A 12817-nucleotide genomic window follows, 5' to 3' on the forward strand; every position below is an offset into this window, starting at 1 on the left:
TAAAGAGCATTTTGATAGTATAAAGATATGTATATTTATCTTTGTGGTCATAATTCTTAAATTTGATTGTTCTTTTCATCTCAAACATCAGTATGGTGGATAAGGAGTATACAGGCTCATAGTCAATTCTAATTGTTTTGTGCACAATTTCAGTATGTACCTTTCAGAGTCAACTACACGGTTCTTGGATGCAACTGAAACAGTCTCTATGGTCTGATCATGCAGTTAGCTATGTTTTCGCTTTGGGGTACAATCCAGTATTGTAGTTTACTTCCTTTGGTGAGGATATCGGCCTACGAGAGAGAGAGAACTTTAAACTATATTCAAATGATGACTTCATTTAAAAGACGGTTTTTCTTTTATCTTTTTTTTTTTTTTTTTTTGAGATGGAGTCTCACTATGTTGCCCAGACTGGTCTCAACTCCTGGCTTCAAGCAATCCTCCTTCCTTGGCCTCCCAAAGTGCTGAGATTATAGGCATGAGCCACCATACCTACTCATCTTTTACAAGAAGTTCTATTCCAAAGTAAATTCAAATTTGTTTTGTTTTGTTTTTCCCTAGCATGCATTTCCTTGTTTTGGTTCTTCCATTGCTAACTAAAATTCCTTAGGCTGAAACAAACCCAAATATATATTTTTTCAAATGTTCCAATTTATAAATCACTTTAATTCTAATTTTTGGTAAAAGGAGACAATTTAGAATTTCTCCTTTCTGAAACTCGTTCTCTAGCCTGTGATTTCTGGAAGCGGGTAGGTAACATGGAAAGAGTGTTTACATGAGGAGAGGCAGCTGTTCTCCCAGTCACATAAGACTGCTATGGACAAGGAAACCTGTCTGCACCTCACAACTCACATATGCCATATATCTGCACCTCACATATGCTCACATATGCCATAGAATAGGAATTCTGGTGCTGGGAACACATCTTTGCACAGATTCTAGCTACTCTTTGACATTTGATGGGAAGGGTGGCAGGGGCAGGATGACCTCCTGAGTGTTTGGGCAGCAGATCACACACTGCAAGCCCTGGTCCCCAAGGCTTGCCAGACTACAGGTAGGACTTTCAGTCAGATGAAACTTCATGCTGGCTCGCTTCACCCAGCATTATAGAAATAACAGAAGATTTGTGAAAATAAGGTTTTAAACTAAGGCAACAGAGAGAACTTTAATAACATTTCCAATTTACGTAATTTTTAGAAAACATTTTTGCTCTCTCTCTGTGAACCTAAATTACATAGTTCTTAATCAGTCACTTTGAGGAATGACTTAAAGTGCTTAGCTTTGCTGGTAATGTGCTCTTTGTCTTTCTGGCAGCTCCTTGCTCTGCTATGGCTTACCATCATGACAGCAGACGGATATTTGTGGGCCAGGATAATGGAGCCGTAATGGTAGGTAGCTTTTAGAATGTATTTACTATATTCTTTATATTATATTCTTTATATTGACCTCCCATGTCCCTTATTGGCCAGTTAACTTTGGATTAACAATGAATGCTTGATTGTTTGGCATGAAGAATGTTTAATTTAGGCCAGGCATGGTGGTTCACATCTGTAATCCCAACACTTTAGGAGGCTGAGGCGGACAGATCACTTGAGCCCAGAAGTTTGAGACCAGCCTGGGTAGCATAGTGAGACCTCATCTCTACGAAAAATCAAAAAAATTAGTTGGTAGTGGTGCATGCCTGTGGTCCCAGCTACTTGGGAGACTGAGGTGGGAGAATGCCTTGAACCCAGGAGGTCAAGGCTGCAGCTAGCTGAGATTGCACCACTGCACTTTCGGCTGGGCAACAGAGGGAAACCATGTCTCAAAAAAAAAAAAAGTTTAATTCAGTATAGATATTAGGTCAAAATGGATTAAGTTGTTACTTAATTTTAAACTAGTTCCTTGGAACTCAGAATGCTGTCGTAATTGATAGCTGGGTGCTCAGACTGACCCACAGATCATAGCCTTCATAGAGTGAATATGTCACCTACAGTAATCCCTATCCCTCAGCCGTGATGGTGGAGAGCCTCTGTGTGTGTGTGTGTGTGTGTGTGTGTGTGTGTGGCCATTCAGCCAGCAACTCACAGAACTCTTTAAGGCAATACTACTCAAACTGTCTTTGGCAAAGGACCTGATATTTAAGTTTCTAGTCTATTATAGATTGGCATTTTTGTGGGTCGAATTGTATGCATATATTTATTTTTTCTTAATTGAAACATAACTTATATAACATAATTATATTTACCATTTTAAAGTATATAATTCTGTGGTCTTATAATATATTCATAAGATTGTGCAATCATTACCATTCTCTAATTCCAAAATATTTTCATCACCCCTCCCTGCAAAAAAATCCCATATCCATTAGCAGTCACTCTCCATTGCCCCTTCCCCCAGCTCCTGGAAATCACTAATTTACTGAATCCGAGGATTTGCCTATTTTAGACACTTTAGATAAATAGACTCATACAACATGTGTGGCCTTTTATGTTTGTCTTTCACTTAGCATGATGTTTTCAAGGTTCACACCTGTTTGAATTAATTCATTCTTTTGGCTGTGGAATAGTATTCCATACTGCACTTGGTTTATCCCTTTATTAGTTGATAGACATTTGGTTGTTTTCACTTTTTGGCTATTATCAATAATGTTACTATGAAAATTCAGGTACATATTTTTTGTACATATTCCGGCTCTCCAAATCCTTGCTAACACTTGTCATTTTCTGCTTGTTTTGTTTTGTTTTTGTTGTGGTCATCCTGGTGGATGTGAAATGGTACTAGATTGTGGTTTTGATTCACCTTTTCCTAATCACTAGTAATGGTGAGGATCTTCTTAGGTACTTGTGGTCATTTATATCTTCTTTGGAGAAATATCTATTTAAGTCCTTTGCCCATTTTTAATAGAGTATTTTTTAATTGTTGAGTTGTAAGAGTTTTTTCTGTATGTTAGATACTAGACCCTTATCAGATATATGTTCTGCAAATATCTTCTCCTAAGAGCTGCCTTTTTACTTTTTTATTTTTAAAGTTTAGTGAAGTCCAATTTATGTATTTATTTTTTTTGGCTACTTAAGCTTTAGATACCATATCTCAGAAGCCATTGCCTAATCCAAGGTCATTTATACCTATAAAGATAAGTATAAATCAAGATTTACACCTGTATTTTCTTCTGAGAGTTTTATAGTTTAGCTTTACATTTAGATCTTTGATTTACTGTAAGTTAATTCTTATATGTGGTATCATAGAGGGGTTCCACATTTATTCTTTTGTATGTGGACATCCAGTCATCCCAGCACCAATTGTTGAAAAGACTATTTTTTTCCCATTTAATTTTCTTGGCATCTTTGTCACAGAGCCAGCCGGCAGAGAGCCAGGGAAGTTTCCAGAAGTCAGTGTCCAGAAGACCCAAGTGGGAAGGATCTCTGTGCATCAGAGGACTCAGAGGAGGTTATAGTGGCTTGCTGGTGTGGGGTGATAGAGAGGCACCCTAGGAAGATTGGAGAAGTGGGCAGAGGCCACCAGGTCATGCAGGGTGTTGTAGGTCTGGGTAAAGCTTTTAAATTTTAATGTAATTGCAGTGAGAAGCTGTTAAAGTGTTTTCAGCAGATGAATAGCATGATATAATTTACATTTCCAAAGATCCCTCTAGCTGCTGGGTGGAAAACGGATTGAGGGGCGGCCAGAGTGGCAATGGGATAATCGGGCTGTTTTAGCGGTCTGGGTGAAAGGACAGTGGCCATGAAGAAGGACAAGTGGATGGACTTGAGATAAGTCTTGGAGACATCTGAGATAAGTTGACTGTGTAGAGGAGAGGAAGAGAAGTCGGGTGGCAGCCAGGTATTTGGCTTGATCAGTTGGGTAAGAAGTAGTATTGTTTGCTGAGAAAGGTAAGGCTGGGCTGGGGAGGCAGTTGGAGGGAGGGGGACAGTGAGAGCCAGCCTTGTTTGAGATACCAGTGAGCTTCTGACTGGCCATGTGAAGTTGACACAGGATAAACAAAACGAGCTCCGGAGAGGTCTGGGCAGAGGACATCATCATCAGGTCATTTTTCAAGCCACAAGAACGACTGAGTAGCTGGGGAGGGAATGAAAGAAGTCGGGGCCCAGACCTGAGGCCTAAATAATGACAGTGTTTTGGAGTGGAGTTGAAGGGGAGGCCAGCCAGGGAGGAGGGGAAGTGATGATCCTTCAGTGTGACTTTAAGGGGCCCAGACCACCTTATGTAAGCTGAATTTCCTGACCTTGCATAGTCATGCCAGTCATTGAGGGGACTTATGAAAATACAGATTCCCCAGCTCTTTACCAGACCCAGAGCTTCGAAATCACTAGAGAGGGACCTGGGGATCTGTATAATAAGTAGCAAGTCCTCTAGGTGAACCCAAGGATCAAGTGCTTTAGGGAAACTACATGGTTTCGCTAAAACCATTGAGGAGCAGGAGCAGGTTTCTGGTTTTTGTCAGCTCAGAAATGTGTAGCAGGCTTTGAAGGGACAAGGCTGAAAGTACAGGTGCCAGTTAGGAGGCTGCCTCCGGATCCCAGTGTGAGATCATGAAACACCGGGGTAGGGAGGGAGAAGAAGCGGTGACCTCAAGAACTGTCTGGGAAGCAGGGCTGGGTGTTTGATTAAAGGTGCGTGTTGAAATAGAGCCTCTTTAAGATGACTTTCAGGTTTCTAGCCAGGAGTTAGCTGCTTCAGAGACAGAAAAGATGCTGATCTTTTTGGGGAAAGATGTTGAGTTAAGTTTTGAGAACTGAACTTGGGTGTGTGTGCCTGAACCTCAGGGTTTGGTCTGGGCAGGGGTTGGGAGTTCCCTGAATGTTGATGTCAGTGGAAACTACAACTGCCGTGAACTAGAAAGAGCTGGTAGATTGAGAAAAGCAGAGGGCCAAGGTCACATTCCTAGGGAAATGTCAGTATTTAAAGAAAAGCCAGAGGGCTGGGAGCCTAAAGGAGAGACAGGAAGAATAGGCAAGGAGGGAGGAGAGCCAGCCAGGACAGTGCAGCCACGGAAGCCGGAGGGCAGTGAGTTTCAGGGAGGAGGTGAGTAAAGGTATCAAGGGCAGGAGGGAGAGGATGAAATTAGGCCTGGGCAGTGCCCTTGGGATGGCACTTAGAAGGCAGCTGCTGATAACAAGAAGAGCCTTTCCATGCAGCGGGGTAGCCCTGGTGAGCCATGGACTGAAGTGTGACTCGAAGATGAAGGAGCCAGAGAGCCTGAGGGTAACCAGGGTGGGCCGGTCATTAGAGAAGCTTTTGGCTGAGAAGGGGACAACGAAAGTAGAAGTATAGTTATGAGAGTTTCTTTTTTTTTCACTGAAAGAAGCAGCCTTGGACCAGGTGTGGTGGCTCATGCCGATAATCTCAGCACTTTGGGAGGCTGAGGCAGGAGGATTGAGCCCAGGAGTTGGAGACCAGCCTGGGCAATATAGTGAGACCTCATTTCTACAAAAATTAAAAAAATTAGCTTATTGTGGTGGCATGCCCATGTAGCTCCACTACTCAGGAGGCTGAGGTGGGAGGATCACTTGAGCCTGGGAAGTGGAGGTTGCAGTGAGCAGAGATTGCACCACTGCACTCCAGCCTGAATGGCAGAACAAGACCCTGTCTCAAAAGAAGGAAAAAAAAAAAAAAAAGGAAAAAGCAGCAGCAGCCTTGAGGTAAGGGTCAAGAAGAAAGATCTAGTAGAAGGGACAGGCTCCCTGCCCATGCAGTTCACACAGCAGCAGGCGGCAGGCGAGGGTGCTGGAAATGCATGACACACTAGTGAATGCCAAAGCTCTCCATTTTAGCCTTCAGTAAATTCTATGGGAATATCATGATGATGTGCATGCACATATATAACGAGAAGCCACTAAGTACAAGCTTCACATAGTGCAGTAGTGCAGTGTTGGTGCATTTATCTCCCTAGGGACCCTTTTTGTGGCCTTCAGTTCAAGGGGAGACTGTCATTAGGATGGCACATAAGAACTGTTACAGTTGTTCAATGGAAAGGGGCAAGGCAAATCTAATTTAACATTAGTCAGCAGTTGATCAATTGCTCTTCCACTGAATACAGATGAATATACTGTGCTGATACATTTTTTTCTACTTTGCGAAAACAAGATGGAGAACAAGAAATCTGTATTCTTTTGTATGCTTTTTTTCCCCCTCACTCTGGTCTGTCAACAATTCATAATATCTATGTCAATTTAGCATTGATCAATAATAGTATTCTTGGCTGGGCGCAGTGGCTCATGTCTATAATCCCAGCACTTTGGAAGGCCAAGGTGGGTGGATCACTTGAGACCACGAGTTCAAGACCAGGCTGGCCAGCATGGTGAAACCCTGTCTGTACTAAAAATACAAAAAAAAATTAGCCAGGTGTGGTGGCACGCACCTTTAGTCCCAGTTACTCAGGACTCTGAGGCACAAGAATCGCTTGAACCCAGGAGGTGGAGGTTACAGTGAGCTGAGATTGCATCACTGTACTCCAGCCTGGGTGACAGAGCGAGACTGACTCAAAATAATAATAATATAATAATAATAATGGTAGTACTAGTAATTAGTGATTTTTCTTTAGAGTTTTATTTTTATAGTTTTATGTTGAGGTTGATTTTTTTTTCAAACATATGTACTTTAAATTTCTTTTCCAAGTTATAAAGGATTACATCTATAGAAAATTTGGGGCCAGGTGCAGTGGCTCACGCCTGTAATCCCAGCACTTTGGGAGCCCGAGGTGAGTGGATCACCTGAGGTCAGGAGTTCGAGACCATCCTGGCCAACATGGTGAAACCCCATCTCTACTAAAAATATAAAAATTAGCTGGGCGTGGTTGTGCACTCCTGTAATCCCAGCTACTCGGGAGCCTGAGGCAGGAGAATCGCTTGAACCTGGGAAGCAGACGTTGCAGCGAGCCGAGGAAGCAACAAGAACGAAACTCTGTCTGTAAATAAATAAATAAATAAAATTTGGGAAACACGGGAGTATAAAAAGAAACCAAAAACCACCCACAATCTCAACACTTCTTTGTTGTTGTTGTTGTGTGTGTTTGTATATTAAATAGGTGTCCTTTCCCCCACTAAATTGCTGAGCTACCCAGCGCCCTGTTTTTACTTTGCTGAGAGCTCTGTTAGTGAGGGGTCTTTGCAGTTTTGCTTTAATATGCAGTGTCTTGAGGGGATTTTTGTGTTCCTAAGAGAATACAGTTTTGTAGTAGGAGGGAGAAGGAATACGGAGTGCTGATTTGGGCAGGAAGAAGTGGACACAAATCCCATGCTGGTCAGCAGCACTTACTTTTATTCAATTAGGTCTGTTCTCCCAAAGCAATGTTGGCCTGAGGACAGGTCTGATGAAAGAAGCAATTCATATCATTCCTAAATAACTCATCGTAAGTCCCAGGTCTTGTGAGAATCATTTTTGGATTTTACTTCAGTTTTGAAAGTTAATTTTCTGTTGTTTTATAAAACCACAACTCCTTTAAAAATTTTTATTTTGTGCATTTGCTTTTAGGAATTTCACGTGTCTGAAGATTTTAATAAAATGAACTTTATCAAGACCTACCCAGGTAATTATAATACATATTATCTTGCGTACACATACATGTAGACATACACAAAACTAGAACATCATTTCTTATGGTGAAAATTACATTTTCACATTAACTTGTTAGTTTTGTTACCCCCACAATGCGAGAGACTGTTGTCTTTTAGTGATATTTCAGCTTTTTCTTGCTCATTAGCATTTAAAATTTTGTATATCAGGCACATTATCAGATTTAATTAACCATTCTTTTATTATTGGATATGTGTACTGCTTCCATTTTTTTGATAACACACACTACTCTTCATACATGTATGTGTGTGCATATAACTGTGTGTGTACAATTTTTGATATGTATATACACGTGTGTGTGTGTGTGCATGTGTATTCTTGAATAAGTGTATACACATATGTGGGGGTGTATTCTTGACTGTTACTCTGACTCTAATCCTATAATCCTTAAATAGAGACGAGGTCTCAGTATGTTGCCCAGGATGGTCTCAAACTCCTGAGTTGAAGTGACCCTCCCACCTCAGTCTCCCAAAGTGCTAGAATTCAGGTGTGAGCCACCACACCTGGCCAAATCTGTAATTCTGATTATTTAAGACAAATCCCTAAGTGCTCAGTGAGGAATTTTTTTTTTTTAAGACAAATTCCTACAAAGTGGAATAACCAGGTCAGACATTAAAAAGTTTTTTAAATGCCCTAGATTTACTTTGCAAACTGCTTCACAGCAATAGTGCAAGTTTTTACAGTCCTGCGAATGGCGACTGAGAATACGTGTTCATGACGTCTTCACAATACTGCTGCCTTATAATTTCTTTTTCCTGTTTAATAGTCAAGAAAGTTCTCAATTTGAAAATGATTTAAGCTTTATTTAATGTTGACCACTTGTCATATTTTCTGAATGTCTGTTTATGATTTTGTGCGTATTCCCAGGGAGGTGTGGTGTTTTCTAACTGATTTGTAAGCACTTTTCACTACAAAGCTATCAATACTTTGTGGCATCTGTGACATATACCTTTTTTTCAGTTTTTACTTTATTTAGTAAATTTCAGTATTTTAAAACTTAACAAAAGCAAGATCCCAATGACAACTTCAGATTGAAGTTGTAAAACTAAAGCATTTTGATGAAGTTGTGGATTCCCATCAGACCAATTAGCTGATTTCCAGAAACTTCACCAGAAGACATAACATGTAGCCTCATTTTATTCACTGTATACTTCTGAAATTTTATATTTAATCCTTGTGGATAAAGGTAAGAATTGGAGTGTAGGCGTTTTACATGCGTGTTCATCTTGGTGAAATGTGGTCTAATGATAGGACACTTGATTAAGAAGGCCAAATTGCTTTTGCCTATGTATTGTTTCACCTGTTCCAAATTTAAAATAGGAGAAAAGCGTCCAAGTACAGCAGCTCACCCCTGTAATCCCAGCGCTTTGGGAGGCCGAGGCAGGTGCATCACTTGAGGTCAGGAGTTTGAGGCCAGCCTGGCTAACGAGGTGAAACCCTGTCCCTACTAAAAATAACAAAAATTAGCCGGGCGTGATAGCACATGCCTGTAGTCCCAGCCACTCAGGAGACTGAGGCAGGAGAACTGCTTGAACCTGGGAAGTGGAGGTTGCAGGGAACCGAGATAGCACCACTGCACTCCAGCCCGGGCAACAGAGCGAGACTGTCTCAAAAATAAATAAATAAAATAGGAGAACAGTGATGCAGCAATGCCCATATATGTGCCCTTGGAGTATGTTGGTCAGGGAAACTGTTTTGTGACAACGAATGATAACACTTTCTAATCTTGCATTGAGTAATGTACTACTGGCATCATGGTGTTATTGTAACACCAGAAATAACTTTGAATTCTCAGCTATCATGCACGGGTTTATCTTTAAAATAATCAAGAATCTGTAAGTTCCTTTACGAGGTATATACCTACGAGTTTGGAGACCTTTAAATGCCTGATTTGGAGACCCTTAAATGTCTGGTCAGTGTTTTTGTCAAAAGGCAAATTCCTTAATAAATTATTTCACCTGGCCAGTTGTGGTAGCTCCCACCTGTAATCTTAGCACTTTGAGAAGCCAAGGAGTTTGAGACCAGCCTGGGCAACATAGACTGTACCTCTGTAAAAAATTAGCCAGCCATGGTGGCGCACACTGTAGTCCCAGCTACTTGGGAGGCTGAGGTGGGAGGATCATTTGAGCCCAGGAGTTAGAGATTACAGTGAGCCATCATCAGACCACTGCACTCTAGCCTGGGCAACAGAATGAGACCCTGCCCCTCTTTTTTTTAAAAAAAAAAAAAAAAAAAAAAAAGAATGTGTGTGTGTGTGTATTTTTCATCTGTCATTAAGGATGAAATTATTTCGTATTCACATCTCATGTTATTTTTATCTATATTTTGGTTGTCAAAGTTCTTTTTTTTTTTTTTTTTTTTTTTTTTTTGAAAGAGCCTCACTCTGTTGCCCACACTGGAGTGCAGTGGTGCGATCTCAGCTCACTGCAACCTCCGCCTCCAGGGTTCAGCCGATTCTCCTGCCTCAACCTCCCTAGTAGCTGGGATTGTAGGTGCGAGCCACCATGGCCAGCTAATGGTTTGTATTTTTAGTAGAGACGGGGTTTCACCATGTTGGCCAGGCTGGCCTTGAACTCCTGGCCTCAAGTGATCCACTCGCCTCGGCCTCCCAGAATGCTGGAATTATAGGCAGGAGCCACCATGCCCCGCCAGTTGTCATAGTTCTTTATGGGCTATAAGGCGGCATAGGTTTCTTTTGCAGTGGTTCTTGGACCTTTATATTTCATTGACTAATAACATTTTAGAAAACTTTTGGAGGACTAATATAGGGATTGCTGTACTTTTTATTTTGCCAAGTGAGAGTTTAAAAACTAAAAATGAAGCAAAATAAGCATGACTATATCTCACCATACTTTCACAAAAGAAAGGACGTCTAAAAAACACAAAACAACAGAAAGGATGTAATCTTAGAAATAGGATAGTTCTTCCCAGGAAAAAATAGTTGACTATTCACTACAGCATCTTTACCACAAACTAGTTTAAACCCTATGACTATTTGGCCCGAGTTTAACAACTACAGGTTTAGTGGAAAAAGTGTTTTGAGTCAGACAGACCAAATTAATCTATCACTTATTAGACTTTGGGCATATATTGATATTGATATTTAATTTATATTTATAAATATTTAATAAATACTTAATATTTGCTTCTCAGTTTTCTTATCTGAAAATCAGTATAATAATACATACCCTGTAAGTATTTGTGCAAATTAAATATTAAAGCAGAAAAAGCATTAGGCTCCACATCAGACGCTGAGACAGATCTTCCGAGACATGGCCTACTCAAATTTAATATTTTTTTCAGTTTTAAATTTTTTATTTCTTAATTAGAGACAGAGTCTCACTGTCTTACCCAGACTGGAGTGCAATGGTGCAAACATAGCTCGATGTAACCTCCAACTCCTGGGCTCCAGAGATCTCCCACCTCAGCCTGCTGAGTAGCTATGACTACAGGCAAGTGCCACCATGCCCAGCTGGTTTTAAAAAATTTTTTTGTAGAGATGGGGTCTTGCTTTGTTGCCCAGGCTGGTCTCCAACTCCTGGCCTCAAACAGTCCTCCTGCCTCGGCCTCCCAAAGCACTGGGATTATAGGTGTTGAGCCACTGTGCCCAGCTGAATTTAAGATTAATAGCTATCATAGCATCCTTTACGTTTCAGAATCCTTCATGAGTACGTCATTGTTCAATGTAACCTTTTAGCAGTGGATGAATCTGACTTTCACGTAGACTTTTGGGGAGAGTCCCTCAGTTCTTCCTAAGCAGTCTGTACAGCTGAGAGCGAGGTCAGCAGTCTCTCTGTCTGGCCTTTGACTTCATTCATCAGATTGGACGCTTATTAAACATCTACTGCATGCAAAGTTCTGTACCAGATGAAGTAGAAGGCGGGTTACACTGCCCCAGTGTGGCTTATAATTGACCTGGAAATATTTCCAGAGTTAGGTAACAGACAGAAAACCTTCCTCATTCTCAGCTGTTATTTTGGAACAGAGAACTTCACAAAAGCTTTGTCTTTATGAATAATAAAATGTTACACACTGATAAAAAGTATTCCAGAAACAAAACACATAACACCACTTTTTAATTTTAGAAAACTGCCATTGCTCTTATTTAGAATGCCAGTGTTTTCGGAAGGTTCAAAACACTGAAGTTACAGATGATTAAAAAAACATTGCCCTGTTACAACTGCTGCTTTCCACATAGTCCTCGTTCGTAAAGTTTTTTAGAGCAAAGTAAAAATGTTCTCTTGAGCATAGCAAAAAAAAAAAATTTATATATATATATATATATATATGTACACACACACACACACACACACACACTAAGCTATTATTTGATTTCTCTTTGGGCATTACTCTTTAATGATGCCTAGCTTCTGGTGGCTCCGACTAGGGGGAGCAGAGGGCAGGGCCTTGGAGAGAGCCTGTGCTAGTGAGTTGTTGAGCTGGAGAAGGTTGTCTGAAATATATTCACAGAGGATAGGCATTTCCAGTACACTCTTGTACACAACTGTGTCCTGGCTGAGCAGATTGAGAGATTGAGCCTCAGTTCTTCCCCATAGAGTGCTGTTTCTGGAGATGACATCTCTTCACCTTTCTGTTCCTGCAGCTCATCAGAACCGGGTGTCTGCGATCATCTTCAGCTTGGCCACAGAGTGGGTCATCAGTACTGGCTACGACAAGTGTGTGAGCTGGATGTGCACGCGAAGCGGGAACATGCTCGGGAGGCACTTCTTCACGTCCTGGGCTTCGTGTCTGCAGTATCCTTCAGAGCCACGGACCTCTCCTTCCCCTGGCCTCTGCTTCTCGGTGTTTGGTTCTGAATCTCATCCCAAACTGCTAATTGAAATCTAAAGACTGAATGAAACCTATTTAAGTTTGGGCAAAAGTAATTGTGTTTCTTTTTTTTTGCCATTGAAAGTAATTGCAAAAATTGCAATTACTTTTGCACCAACCTAATACATATTTCACCGAAAATCCAAGAACTTCCATATTTGCTGTTCTTGCTGTAAATTGGGTTTATTAAAAATAATAATGAAATGAATTGTTCTCTGCTGGGAGGTGCTATAGGTTTTTAATACAAAACTATGGAAAACCCAGGCCCATTAATGCAAACCCTTCCTCTCACATCTTTGCGTTTCTAATGGAAAGACTTTTTATTGTGTGAAGAAAGGAAAACAGGAACTTGTCTCCTAGTAATTGGTTATTTGCAGACTCTGTAAGTGTATATACTGAATATTAAGGGTTTATA

The 12817-nt window shown here is 40.8% G+C and overlaps 1 protein-coding gene across 1 annotated transcript in view; it reads left to right on the top strand.

The window, feature by feature from the left end:
• Positions 1 to 12817, top strand: part of WDFY1 (WD repeat and FYVE domain containing 1) — a 77428-nt gene that overhangs the window by 32102 nt on the left and 32509 nt on the right. The window contains exons 3-5 of the mRNA XM_010356040.2: positions 1315 to 1388; positions 7471 to 7525; positions 12176 to 12326. Of these exons, the coding sequence (XP_010354342.1) occupies positions 1315 to 1388; positions 7471 to 7525; positions 12176 to 12326 (280 nt within the window). The remainder of the gene's footprint in view (positions 1 to 1314; positions 1389 to 7470; positions 7526 to 12175; positions 12327 to 12817) is intronic.

This window comes from Rhinopithecus roxellana, chromosome 14 (assembly GCF_007565055.1).
Source record: "Rhinopithecus roxellana isolate Shanxi Qingling chromosome 14, ASM756505v1, whole genome shotgun sequence".
NCBI classification, from domain to species: Eukaryota; Metazoa; Chordata; class Mammalia; order Primates; family Cercopithecidae; genus Rhinopithecus; species Rhinopithecus roxellana.